This window comes from Vicia villosa, linkage group LG5 (assembly GCF_029867415.1).
Source record: "Vicia villosa cultivar HV-30 ecotype Madison, WI linkage group LG5, Vvil1.0, whole genome shotgun sequence".
In the NCBI taxonomy this organism is placed as follows: domain Eukaryota; kingdom Viridiplantae; phylum Streptophyta; class Magnoliopsida; order Fabales; family Fabaceae; genus Vicia; species Vicia villosa.
The window spans coordinates 83,517,519-83,531,323 of NC_081184.1; the positions used below are offsets into that span (position 1 = coordinate 83,517,519).

Below are 13,805 nucleotides of genomic sequence, written 5' to 3' on the forward strand. Positions count from 1 at the left end.
TTTCAAGCTCTGCTTCATAAGATTGCTCACTCAATGGCCCAAACGATCAATGATCGACTAGTTAACCTAAAAGTCAAACTATGGTCAAACCACAGTCAAAACTTCTGATTTTTGGTCAACATCCTCATTATGAAGTATCATTCACCATTTGATCAATTATTGATCATGGTTCATCAAGAAAATTTCAGAAATCAACAAAACTCAAAATTCTAAAATTAGGGTTTTATAGGAGAAAGTCAACTGAACTTTGACCAGCCATAACTTTCACATGGGACATCAAAAATTTACCATTCAAAGCTCATCTTGAAGGAAATTTTATTCTATACTTTTTTGCCTCTCACATGCCAAGGCTAAAAATGCTTCATTTGAGAGATATGAGCAAAAACATTACAGGTCCTTCTAAAGGATCGCAAAAAGTCATTTTTTTCTCAAAGCTCATAACTTGAACATGGTAAACTCAATTGAGATGAAACCAAAAGCATCATTTAGAGGACACAATAAGCTTTCTAAAAAGCTCAAGAACACTTCCATACAATAAAAATTGAAAGAGTTATGGCTTGCGCAAGTTGGACGATCTTGAGAAATTACACCTAATGCAAAGTGAAGAATCTTGTGTTTTTAAATAATGGGCCATGAATTATGGATTACACATGTGATTTTAAGGTCAAAATAGGCCGAAGGACCATTTGGACTATATTTTATGGTTTTATTTTATTTATGTTTGAATTTATTCATATAAATTCATTTTTAAATCAAATAAAATCAAAGAAAGTCCAAATAAAATCATATGAAGGCCTCATCAACTAAATCAAGCCCAATACCACGTCCATTTGATTTCTATTTTATTTTTATTGAATTTTTTATTCATTAAAAATGCAATTTAAATCAAATAAATGAAAAATATGAAAAGATTTGCTTGGGTTTTATTTTTTAATCAATTCCAATCACTCCATATGCCAATAATATGATCAAATTTCGTGGTAATAGGGATTGGAAAGAGAGGAATAAAATTGGCCAAAAAAAAAAAGCAAGATTTCATATAATTTTAAATCAAATCTTTCTCAATTTTTTCTCCCACTAATCACTTGATTCTTTGTCAATTTTTAACCCTAATTTGTTCCATTATATATACTCATAACATGCAGCTAGCAAGGACACGAATCCTAATCTCCAAGAACTTGCAAGAGCTTAACAAAAGTTCCAAAAAACTAGGGCAAGAGATTTTTTTCGTTACAGCTGCTTTCAATCAATCCCAAGCACTGAATCATCTTCCCGAGGTAGTATATGGTAAGCCCAGGTAATTCTTGACCATCGGTCACGCATAAAACACGCATATATTGATCATTATCTTCATGCATATTTATGAATTTCGTATTCCATAGACTAGGGCAATTTAACGTGATTTGAACATGCTAATGTGTTTCTGGAGTCATTTAAAGTAAATCCAGACGAGTACATGGAGCCAGGAACGTGTGGATCTCTAGGTGCCATTGTTGAAGCCATGGACGTCACTCTCTTCGTATCCGTAGCTACAGGCGTTTTTAGGCCAAAATATCGACTCCATTGAAACCGTAGACCCTTAATTAGTGTATCTGGGTTATTATATTTCGCGTTTTCGTGGATTTTTTGCAGGTTTTCGGAACCTACCCGCCGGAGAAGAAGCCCGGCGAAGCACAGTCCGGCGGCTCTGGTTTGGGTGGTTTGTTGACCCTCCTACGTGGCGTTTGCAATTGCTGTCATTGGCCAGTCCGATTCCACTTTTTCTCTCAGCCACGCGTGGAGCCCTTAGATTCGTTGGTCAAAAGTCTCCCCTCTCATCTCCAACATGATTGGCTGAATGTCCTACAAATGGGTCCCACACGTACTCACATGATTTTCTGTTTGATTTACTGGTCTTCTTTTGTTATATAATATTTATTGGGAATATCTTAACTGAATTGTGATTGCACCATAAATGGCCAAGGAAGTGTGGATTGAGTTATGAGTTCTGGGTTCAAACCCAGGCGAAGACAATATTTTTGTGTGTAATTTCCTGGCAGGATCCAACGCTACACGCCCACGCAAGCTCACCATGCACCCTCGCCCATGGACCATTGGATTTCCACCAATCCAAATCCAAGGATCCGGAATATGCACACCCACCATGCTCCCTCAACAGATCCACCATAGTGGATCAGAGCTAAGTCTCAATTAACTCTTTTTCTTTTCTTTTTTAATTCCATTTAATTATTGTTTCTTTTCTTTATTTTCTTTAATTTCTTTTTTTTCTAAAATTTGTTTTTTCCATTAATAAAATAAATTATTTATTTTTCTCATAATTTCAAAATTTCTTTTACAATAATAATTAAATTAAGGTTTTTAATAGTTACTTTTGGGCTAATTAAATGTTTTATGCCTTAAAACTCTGATTTTCTCATGATCACTAATCATTGTTATTGGTAGGCGTTGTTCATTAACCTTAGTTTCTTTTTACCTATGTTTTCTATTAAACTATAATTAACTTCTGTCCCCTTTGGGATTTGGCTTTTGCCTCGCCTTTTATTTGTCTGCCTAAATTTTTGATCTGCCACGTTATAATTGTTGAGGACTTTAAATGCACTAACGCTTCTCTTCTTCATGTAATTTCTTTTCAGGGTTAATCAGAAGTTCTCCGACTACGCGCCAGGGCAATCAAAAGCTAAGTTCTGATCCCTCTTTATTATTATTTAAATTATTTTTACCTTTGATTTTAATTTTTGCCTCATGGTTTAAATTACTTTCAACTGTCAATGAATTACTCATACACTTACCGCTATCATTTTCCGTTTATATCAGAGTCAATCAAGGTTCGACGAGGAAGATCAGGGCGGAGATCAAGATAATTAAATTAATTATTTATACTTCTTATTTTCTGTTATAATTCCCCCATCCCCGCAGGTGTTTATTGTAATAGCGTAGGATTTTCATTATGCCTTTATTTTTCTGCTGTGGTTATTAATCTTAGGGAGTGCAAGCCTTTAACAGAATTAGAATAACTATAATTATAAGATAAATATTATTTGAATACAATCACGTGATTGGTGCACACACTGACCTTTAGGGTAACCCATCTTGTTGCCTTTGTTGCCTGTTGCCTCTAATTGTACTAAATAGTCAAAGTCCCTTGATTCCGAGGATACCTAAAGCAAAGGTTGCCTTATTCAGTGATATCATCAATTTTTTCCCTCGAAGCTGCCTCGGTAAAAGATGATTGTCCCAATTGCTAAAGCAAAGGTTGCCTTATTCAGTGATATCATCAATTTTTTCCCTCGAAGCTGCCTCGGTAAAAAATGATTGTCCCAATTGCTAAGGTTTCCTCGCATGATGCCTAAAAAGATTAATGACTATTATATTCTTCCCTTAGACTACCTGTCTCTTTATGGCAAGGGACAATCTTATGGCGAACGATACTATCCTCGATGACCCTTCGATGACCCGCACATCCAATTGAAAGACTTCCTGCCCTCTCATGGTATGGATAGACCCTTTCAAACGAAAGACTTAAAGAACAAGAAAGACGAACTTAGGGTAGGTAGTTCTTAATTGCTTGCTCAATACAAACAAATTCAAATGCTTTTCACACCTCCTTTTCAAATACTTTCAAAACAAGGCTACGCTTATTTATAAGCTAAAGTCCTTAACGAAATCTTTTTACTATTCACACACGACATTTTCAAACAATTCAAACAAACAAGTGAGCTAAGCAATTAAGATTCCATGGATAACCATGGATGCAAAGGGTGCCTTACACCTTCCCTTTGTATAATCTACCCCCCGAACTCAATCTCTTTTCAAAGGTCTTTCCTGTTCTTTTTGCCTTTCCGATATTTGGATAAAATAAAAGTCGGTGGCGACTCTTGCTTACCGCGACATTTCAAATAAAAAAGTGAGTTCACCGTATTACACCAACCTCCTGGGCGAACTCCTGCATTTTCTTTATAGTGAACACGGTTCCTTGGTCGGTTGTGATAGTCTCTGGTATCCCAAATCGTCATATAATGTGATCTTGTATGAAATCTATCACAGCTTCTTGGTCTACGTTTCTCAAAGCTATGGCTTCGACCCACTTTGTAAAGTAATCAATACCGACCAAAATATATCTCTGCTGCTTCGAGGATGCTGGTTCTATTTCCCTGATTGCGTCTAAAGCCCACCCTCTGAACGACCAAGGCTTCACAATAGCATGCAACTCGCTTGCAGGGACGTGCTGAATGCCCCCATGCATCTGACACTCTTGACATCCTTTTTTGAATTATATGCAGTCTTTTAACATTGATGGCCAATAAACTCCCGAGCGTATTAGAGTCCACTTCATCTTATGGCCAAACTGATGTGCTCCGCAAGCCCCGCTGTGTACATTCGACACGGCTAGATAAGCTTCGCTCTCTCCTAGACACTTGAGGAACATTCCTTCGGGTGTTTTCTTGAATAGTTCATTTTCCAACAAGACGAAACTAAGAGCCCTATACTTTATTTTCCGATCTGTCAAACCTGTAGGGTTTCGCAGTTATTCCAACAATGGCTTACGCCAGTCTTCTTCTCGACCATTGTCGACTGTAAAAATTTCGAAATTTTCGGTGTCGGCTGCCTCTAATTTTATCACAGACAAGTCTGAGAGGGATAACATAGTTGCTCGAATTTTTTCTCTCACCTTAACAGGCTCTTCATCGGCGCCTCTCTTATATCCTAACACCTCTTGTGCTAGATCATTGGCTTCTTGATTTTCTTGCCTGGGCATATGTCGAATATTCGATGAATTGAATCTTCTAAGCAGCCTGTTCGCCACTACGAAGTACATAACTAGATTTTCTTTAACGCATTTGTACTCCTTGGAGACTTGCTTTACTACCAACTCAGAATCTCCCATAATTTTGACATTCCTTGCCCCCAATTCTAGCAGCAGTTCAAGTCCAATTATTAAGGCTTCATATTCAGCCTCATTGATGGTACACATACCAACTATTGAGTACTTGAACTCTGCTAGAATTCCATCTAGAGAAATTATGATTCCTCCAATACCCGTTCCATTTTTGTGACTGGACCCATCGAAATACAATTTCAAGGGTTCCAAGTCGACATAATATTGAGGAACTTCAACCATAGAATGGTCGACCAGGAAGTCTGCTACCACTTGCCCTTTCAGTGCTTTCACAGGAGCATATGTTAGGGAATATTCAGTTAATGCTAATGCCTATTTACCAATTCGACTATGTAAAATTGGTTTAGACAACATGTGCTTAATAATATCAGAATGCGAAGAAACATACACATCAACTGGTTTTATATATTGCTTCAACTTCATACAAGAGAAATACAAACACAGGCATAGTTTTTCTATATCGTTATACCTAGTTTCAGGATCATTTAACATTCGACTAAGGTAGTACACCGGTCTTTCGATACCCTTTTCATTTTCTTGAACTAACATACTTCCTATAGTCGATTCCGAGACTGCAATGTATAGCCTCATGGACCTGCTTCTGACAGGTGGTGCCAATACTGGATTTTTCGTCAGATATTCTTTGATCCTGTTGAAAGCCTCTTGATGCTAACTTTTCCAGATGAAGTCTTCATTCTTCAGTCGAAGTAGTGGTGAGAATGCCTTCGTCTTTCCACTTAAGTTAGATATAAACCTCCTTAAGAAATTTATCTTCCCTAATAAAGATTGAAGTTCCTTCTTTGTCGATGGAGGTTTAATATCCATAATGGCTTTGGTCTTGCTTTGGTTGACTTCTATACATTTTTTATGCACTACAAAGCCAAGGAAATCTCCTGCCTGCACACAAAAAGCACATTTTAATGGATTCATTTTTAAACCATGTTTCCTCATTCTTTCGAAAGATTTCCTAAGATGCTCTAAGTGTGTCGACCTGCAGGCCGACTTTATGACAATATCGTCGATATATATTTGCATAAATTCTTCGATAAAGTCATGAAACATAGAATTCATTACCCTTTGGTACGTGGCTCCGACATTCTTCAGGCCGAATGGCATAACCACCCATTCATATGTTCCTAATGCCCCCGGACATCAAAATGTCGTCTTCGGGACGTCTTCTTCTGCAATAAAAACTTGGTTATAACCTACATAACCATCTAACATACTTAAATATTCAAAACCTACCGCTGAATCGATTAACATTTCTTCTATCGGCATGGCATACTCATCTTTTGGGGTAGCAGCATTTAGATCTCTAAAATCAATGCATACCCTTAGCTTCCCATTCTTTTTCATAACTGGTACTATGTTTGCTAACCATTCAACGTACCATGCAGTTCTTATGAACTTGCTCTTAAGAAGTCGTTCCACCTCTTCCTTTATCTTCGACATTATTGCTGGCGCAAAACGTCGAGGTGTTTGTTTTACTGGTTTCTTGACAGCTTGTGTTGGCAATTTTAATTCAACCAATTCCCTGATCAATCCAGGCATTTCATTATAATCCCATGCGAAGCAATCTTTAAATTCTTTTAATAATAAAATTACCTGCGGCCTGAGTTCTTGGTCTATGTTGACGCTGATGAATGTGGGTCTCTTATCTCCCTGCCCAGATCGATTTCTTCCAAAGGATCTTGTGGCTGCATCTTCTTTGGCGCCATAGGGTCCTTTTCGAACCCTAAAGGTTCGTCGTCGTATATGCAGTCGAAACGCTGATTATCAATGTCTTCTTTTGATGTTTCTGCTCTTGTGGTCGAACTATCATTTATATCTTGTATTTGATTTTCTTTGTCAACCATGTCGGTTTCAGCTTTTAAAGTCGAATTGATTTTGTTTTCAGCAATATATGCCGAAATCCTTTTTAGAGCTTCTAGTTCAGACATCACCAGTTGTGTTTCCCCAGCCTAATGGTACAGGGTCCGACAGGTATGGATCCTCTAAAGGCTCCACATCCCAGATAAAGCCATGGGTCTCGTGTAATTTTAAGGAGACAAATGCTTCACTAAGGTTTGGGTAGACATCTTCAGCTGGCTGGAAAGGGGCTATGTTGGCCAGCTTCATGTCGAACTGCTTTTGACCAATATTGTTAACATCAGCCATGAAAAAGCTTTGGTCGGCCTCAATATTCTCGACAATACCATCTTCCCTCCAGATAATTAACCGTTGGTGCATGGATGAAGGTACAGCTCCTACACCATGTAACCATTCCCTTCCAATCAGCAGGTTGTAATTGGGCTTTCCTTTGATAACCATGAAGATGGTTGGTCGAGTCACCGAGCCGACAATGATATTCAGTTGAATGACACCCATTGTGTTTTTGGTGCTTCCTTCGTAGTCTGAAAGGACCACGTTATGAGATCTAATATCAGTGTCAAACATTCCAATTTTCTTCAGCATGTGATGTGGTATAATGTTCACTGTCGCACCACAATCGACCAGCACTTTGTTCACAGCTACCTCCTCTACTTTAGCTCTTATTAGTAAAGGTTTCAAATGGCCTCTCATCGTCATATCTGGGCGTTCGAAAAACGCATCTTGGTTCTCTATGGAACCATTGTTCATCACAAAGTAACATGTAGGCCTATGCAAAGCCATTTCAGCAGCAACAGTTTCGTCCACATCCTCAGCTTCGGTCGGGACGTTGAACTCCTGGGGCAAGATCGACACCATATTGACTAGGATATCGAGACTCTCTCCTGAGTCAGAAGCAAAGCCATCTGTTGCTTCATTTGGATCCTTGGTCGCAGGTTTACCAATAAATTCCTTGATTTGTTGCTTGACAGCTGAATCGACCTTCACCTTATATTGCTTCTTTTTGTAGACCTTTTCATTTGCAGCCTGCCTAGCAGCAGCAGCGGCTTGCCTTTCAGCCTGCTTCCTTCTTTGAAAACGCCTCCACTGGGTTCGACTCATGGGATTTTTGCCCATGTAGTTCTCAGATATGTGGCTCTTTCTCTCATAATGAATCTCCAAATGATAACTCATTGGAGCTTTTCCCTTCCTGTTCTTCTCAACTTCGACGAATTCAGGTTTTTCCCGCGACATCTGAGGCTTGATCCAAGTGCCTTTGGGCGCAGCAGCTGGAGGCACATAGCTTCTTGGCCTGTTTGGATACGCTTTTTTAGGGTCCCTCCTTTCCCATTGGGCTCTGCCTCGTTCAAACTGCAGCTTTTGGAAACTCTCTGCAGCAACTTTGTCAGTCAAAGCACTACATCTGGGGCACAACCCCACTTGGGAATCCTGATTCTTGCATCAAAACAGGAAATCCAAGAAATCTTCATCATGCTTGGGGTACACATCAGCAAGTCGAACTTAGGGAGTTTCGCCGGTGCTTTCTTCCAGCATGTCATCAGGTATCTCAGTCAGTTCAACCATGTTGATATCGACAGCGTCAGCAAACAAAGCCTCTTCCTGTTTGAGTGGGTCAGCGTCGATTTTCACCCTTCTGGTAGCAAATTTCAGTCGACCTTCGTGAAGTGACTTCTGGACCAGATCCCTGAAAAGAAAACATCGAGAGGTTGAATGCCCAAGATAATTATGATACTTGCAAAAACCTCTTTTTTGTCGTTGTTCTAATGGTGGTAGTTTGGCATTTGGGGGTACTAAAATCTGACCATCTTTAACTAATACATCGAAAATTTCCTCGCATTTACTAATATCAAAAGTGTAAGTTTTAGTAGGGAATTTCGAATTGTTATCAACCGAGACATTTTTTCCTTTCGACGGAAACAATGATTTACATTCGTATGCTGGCCCTGGTTTCATTTCGGCCAGATCAATCTCTGCCTCTGTTGGTGAGATGTAGTCAGCTTCGTATATAGGGTATGTATCATCATAATCAACGTAGGCTACCTTTTCCTTTTTAGCTTTTGCCTTGGTATGCCTGAATTTTTCTAGTCTTAAGCGTTCAAGGTGTCGAACCCTATCAGCTAACTGCGACATACTTTTGACAAAAGTTGGGTCTATTTACTTCCTAATGGAATAATCTAACCCTCCTGCCGCCATCTGAACCGGTTCATGTTTAGGCACCTGCGTGAAACATTTTGCTTTAAGTGACCTAAACCTATTCAGATAGTCGTCGATGGTCTCTGCGAACCTCCTTTTGATGCTCGACATTTTGACCAGACTGATTTTCGAATGGCTTTCGTAAAACTGCTCATGGAAAAGCTTTTCCAATTTTGTCCATGAATCGACAGAGTTGGGGGTAATATAGTAAACCAAGTGAACGCTTCCTTTGTAAGAGACAATGGAAAATGCTTAACTCTGAGGCTTTCGTTATTCGCCATGTCCCCTGATTCAATCAGATATCTAGCAATATGCCCGACTATCGATTTGGTCGCCACATGGGGATTTGATTTTGTGGTACTATTTCTTCATCCAACGAATCGTCTTCTGTAGGTGTGTGCACAACCATCTGCCTATGAGCTTGAGGATGTTGTCGACCAGTCGTCTGAGGTGCCCCCAGGTAGTTGCATAGTCGAGTGAGTTGATCGACCACCTGTCTATTCGACTCTGCTGATTCCTACATTATAGGATTAAAGACAGTTCCTTTTTAGTTAGTCAGCATGTTTACCAACTCATGATTGCTATCATCCATCTGTTGCCTAAGCACAACTACGGACGTGGTCGACAAAGGTACAGCTCTGTTCTGATTTGTCCTATTTTGGGCACCTGGTGTGGATCCTTGTGCATCTGACACTAAAGCAGGACTTGACATCGACTGACTCCCAACTATCAAGGAATACGGCATTCCATATGTGGGGTCAGCGGTTCCGAAACGAGGTACATTGTGTCGAAATGGTGTACCTCTTACTCTAGTTCCCCCTGGTGGTATCACGGGGATATCTGCTGATACCATTCTCAGAACTACAACATCTGCCTCTGCACCAGTCACTGGGTCGACCGGAGTAAGCACTGTGTTGGAGGAGTCCAAAGAGTGTGAAGGGACTTCATCAACGTTATTTTGGTTAGGTGTTTTCGTCATATGATTAAACAATAAAAGGATTGCATTGAAATTAAAGATGGTGATTCACATACATCAGAACTCTTAGCAACTCTTGTTTCCTGAAGGGCGGAAATTAGGCAGAGTGTAAGCAAGTAGTTTGATTGTAATAGTGAACACTTATATGCTTTACATGAAGTAACCACCTAGTACAATCTATGACCAAGATTCAAATAATCAACAACCGTCTCACAGGATCTTTCTTTGTGTTTTGGCGCCTTTGGCACACGATTTTGGTCTTGTAACCGTTTCCTTGATATTTCAAACTTTGAATTTTGAAATCTCGCGCTTCATTTGTTCCTGATAACCGTCTTCTGTCGACACTGCGTCCCACCATCGAACACTTCATCTATAAAAACTTCTAAGTGCGGAACCTCCAGGTTCGACTTCTGCTCTTGCTTCGACTCCTAACCATCTCGACATCATCTACTGTCGATTTTGGCTTTGTTTTACTTTTGTGCAGGTTTCCTGTTTGAATGTGGGAGTCCTCTGATGAGGGCACGTGTCTTGTTTTGCCTCTAAGAATTTTCTTAGGGTAACAGTTACCCATATCTTTAAGAAAGGAGTTTCATATTAACAACAAATACTGCTTAGAATACATAAATTTTTCACAATTTTAATAGTTAGTTTAGATCACAAATATGATTTTTTACGTTAACTAATGGATGCTTTAACAAATCTAGTTCACAAATCAAAAATTGATGGTTAAGATTGTTTACCGTGTGTAATCAATATTAATATTTGTACTTGCTAAAAGTACAATAAGCAAGTGTGACGTTCCCTAATGTACTAGAGATATAAGAGGCTTTAAAGTGGTTAGGATATTGAGACCTAAACTCAAATGAGGTGAGAAGCTACTATAAAGGTGTATTTTTCTATGTTATTAACCCTCTTTTAGTATTATGGTATTGATATATTTATCTGTCAATGGTCCAAATCGAGTGAATCAAGTCTCCCTATAATTTAGCAACCATTATCAGCATGATTGCACTTTACAGACATGAAAGCTGGAGATTCCAGTGAGACACATTTGGACAAAGAGAGCTCGAACCAAAATGGTGGCGCTTGAACTAGTGTGAGAGAGACTTGGAAGGGTGAAGGGTAAGCGTGTTCACTCGCCCCGATCCCCAATGTCTTTCTAAATCATACCACGTCATGATCCTTTAAGCACGATAACTCGTAGAGGCTGAACTGTTTTAACCCCTAAATCATCTTTGGTCCCTCAGCATGGTTGGTACCCATCTCACAACGGATTAAGGAAAATTTCCTAGTGGCATTGGAGGCAAAAGCATCAAAGTTTGTATCTTGTGTAGTTTGTTGGATAAACTTAAATGCTGCATTGGGCAGCAAAAAAGTTAGATTCTCTTGGGTAGTTAAAAGTTTGTTTCTCCTAGGAAATAACAGTTTATTAAATGCTATAACCTTTCTCTCTTATCTCTTGGTCTCTAAATAAAGACCTCATTGTAACAATTCTTAACATATTGTGAAAACTATCATTATCAATAGAGGAGTTTTGCTTCCTTCAAGTTGGCATCAGAGCTTATGGAAAATATGATGAGTCAAATGCCACTGCCTCCATTATCAAAATCAAATTATGAAAACTGGAGCATCCAGATGAAGGCGCTGCTTGGATCGTTAGATGTATGGGAAGTAGTAGATGTTGGGTTTGAAGAACCAGAAAACACGGCGAGAAACACAACATCCCAGAACAAGGCGTTGAAAGAGACGCGGTCTAAGGACAAAACAACATTATACATGTTGTTTAGAGCTGTAGACGAATCAGGATTTGAAAAGATTGCTGGTTCAACTATGTCAAAGGAAGCATGGGAAACTTTAGAAAAGGCGTTCAAAGGAGCAGATAAAGTTAAGCAAGTTCGATTACAAACTCTTCGAGGAGAATCAGAAAGAATGAAGATGAAGGAGTCGGAGTCTACTACATCACGCGTGTACAAATAGTTGTAAACCAACTGAAACGAAATGGAGAAGCAATGACCGATGCTCGTGTTGTCGAAAAGATTCTAAGATCTTTGACAGACAAATTCGAAAACATAGTATGTGCAATAGAAGAGTCGATGGATCTCTCGACAATAACTGATGAAGCAATCGCTGGTTCACTTGAGGCACATGAACATCGCAAAATACAGAGGAAGGAGGAGACACTTGATAATGCATATCTAACAACGGAATCCACTAAAGACGAAAGGGCACTCTTTTCTCAAAATTGGCGTGGGAGAGGACGTGGCCGTGGAGGTCTAGATGGTGGTCGAAGTTATCAAAATGACAACTTTGAGAGAAGACAGGCAAGCCAACAAAATTGGCGAGGTAGAGGACGTGGTCAGAGAGGTGGTAGATTGAACTAATCCAACATCGAATGCTACAAATGTAACAAACAAGGGCACTATGCGAAGGAATGCAACTCCTACAGCTGCTAAGCTGCTATAACTATGGTAAAGGAGGACATCTTGCAAAGGATTGTCAACTCAGAAGAAAAGTGGAAGAGACAACAAATTTTATCCTTGAGACAGAATCGAATGAAGGATTCCTATTGATGACTCAAAAGGAGGTAAGCACAGGGAATGACACTATGTGGTATCTTGACTCAAGGGCAAGCAATATGTGTGGTCACAAACACCTATTCAAAGAAATAAAAAAGATCGAATATGGTCATGTATCCTTTGGAGATGCATCAAAGGTGAAGGTTGAAGGCAAAGGAACAATTTGTTACTTGCAAAAGGATGACTTGCTTGGGTCAATTCAAGACGTCTATTTTGTGCCAAAACTCAAAGCAAATATTTTGGGTTTGGGACAACTCACAGAGAAGGGTTATTCGATATTCATGAAGGATCGAATACTGCATCTGAAGGATAAATTAGGGGATTTGATTGCCCAAGTCAAAATGGAGGGAAATCGAATGTACAAACTGAATCTAAGAAGCGTTCGAGAAAAATGCTTGAAAGTTAATGTCAAACACCAGTCGACCTTGCGGCATCTGCGGTTTGGTCATCTACATCATGCTGGGATAAAGAGATTAGCAAAGAAGAACATGGTGCATGGACTACCTAGCATGGAATATGAAAGAAAATTTTGTGAAGAGTGTATACTTGGTAAGCAAACAAGAAATTCCTTTTAGAAGAAGTCAGAATATCAGGCTAAACACATCCTTGAATTAATTCACACTGATATTTGGGGACCAATCACTCCAGAATCCTTTAGTGGCAAGAAGTATTTCATCTCCTTCATTGATGATTTTTCTAGGAAGACTTGGGTCTATTTCCTGAAAGAAAAATATGAAGCACTCGACACATTAAAGAAGTTTAAAGTAATGGTGGAGAAGACAACTAATTGACACATCAAAACTCTTCGATCTGATAGAGGAGGAGAGTATACCTCGGCAACCTTTATGAAGTATTGTGAAGAGCAAGGCATAAGGAGATTTCTAACTGCAGCATACTCACCTCAACAAAATGGGGTTGCTGAAAGTAAGAATCGAACAGTCCTTGACATGGTTCGGTCAATGCTTAAGGGCAAAAACATGATGCTTGAAAAAGTAAAATATAAACTCTATATATATATATATATATAATAATAATAATAATAATAATAATAATAATAATAATTTAGGTGTAAATTATAAATAAATAAATAGTATATTGAAAAAATAAAATGATATTAAAACACACTTGTTGTGCTAAAGTGACACTTATTTAACACTTTAGGGGTAGTTAGAAATTGATGGACTGTGTATTAAATGAAATCCCATTGTGTGATGATTCTTAGTCAAGTTTTTGATTGGCATTAAATTGATAGATCGAAGAAAGAGGCCAAATCCAAGTCAAACTTAATAAACAT

General features: G+C 38.9%; 1 protein-coding gene across 1 annotated transcript; it reads right to left on the minus strand.

Annotated features, from left to right (window-relative positions):
• Positions 1-8,266: 8,266 nt before the first annotated feature.
• Positions 8,267-8,896, minus strand: LOC131604917 (uncharacterized). Its single transcript, XM_058877333.1, has one exon. It carries the CDS (start codon positions 8,894-8,896, stop codon positions 8,267-8,269), a length of 630 nt encoding a protein of 209 aa, XP_058733316.1.
• Between the last annotated feature and the right edge of the window lie 4,909 nt (positions 8,897-13,805).

Excerpts from the sequence above, each read along its gene's own strand:
- LOC131604917 (XM_058877333.1), bottom strand. The coding sequence starts at position 8,896 with ATGTCGCAGTTAGCTGATAGGGTTCGACACCTTGAACGCTTAAGACTA.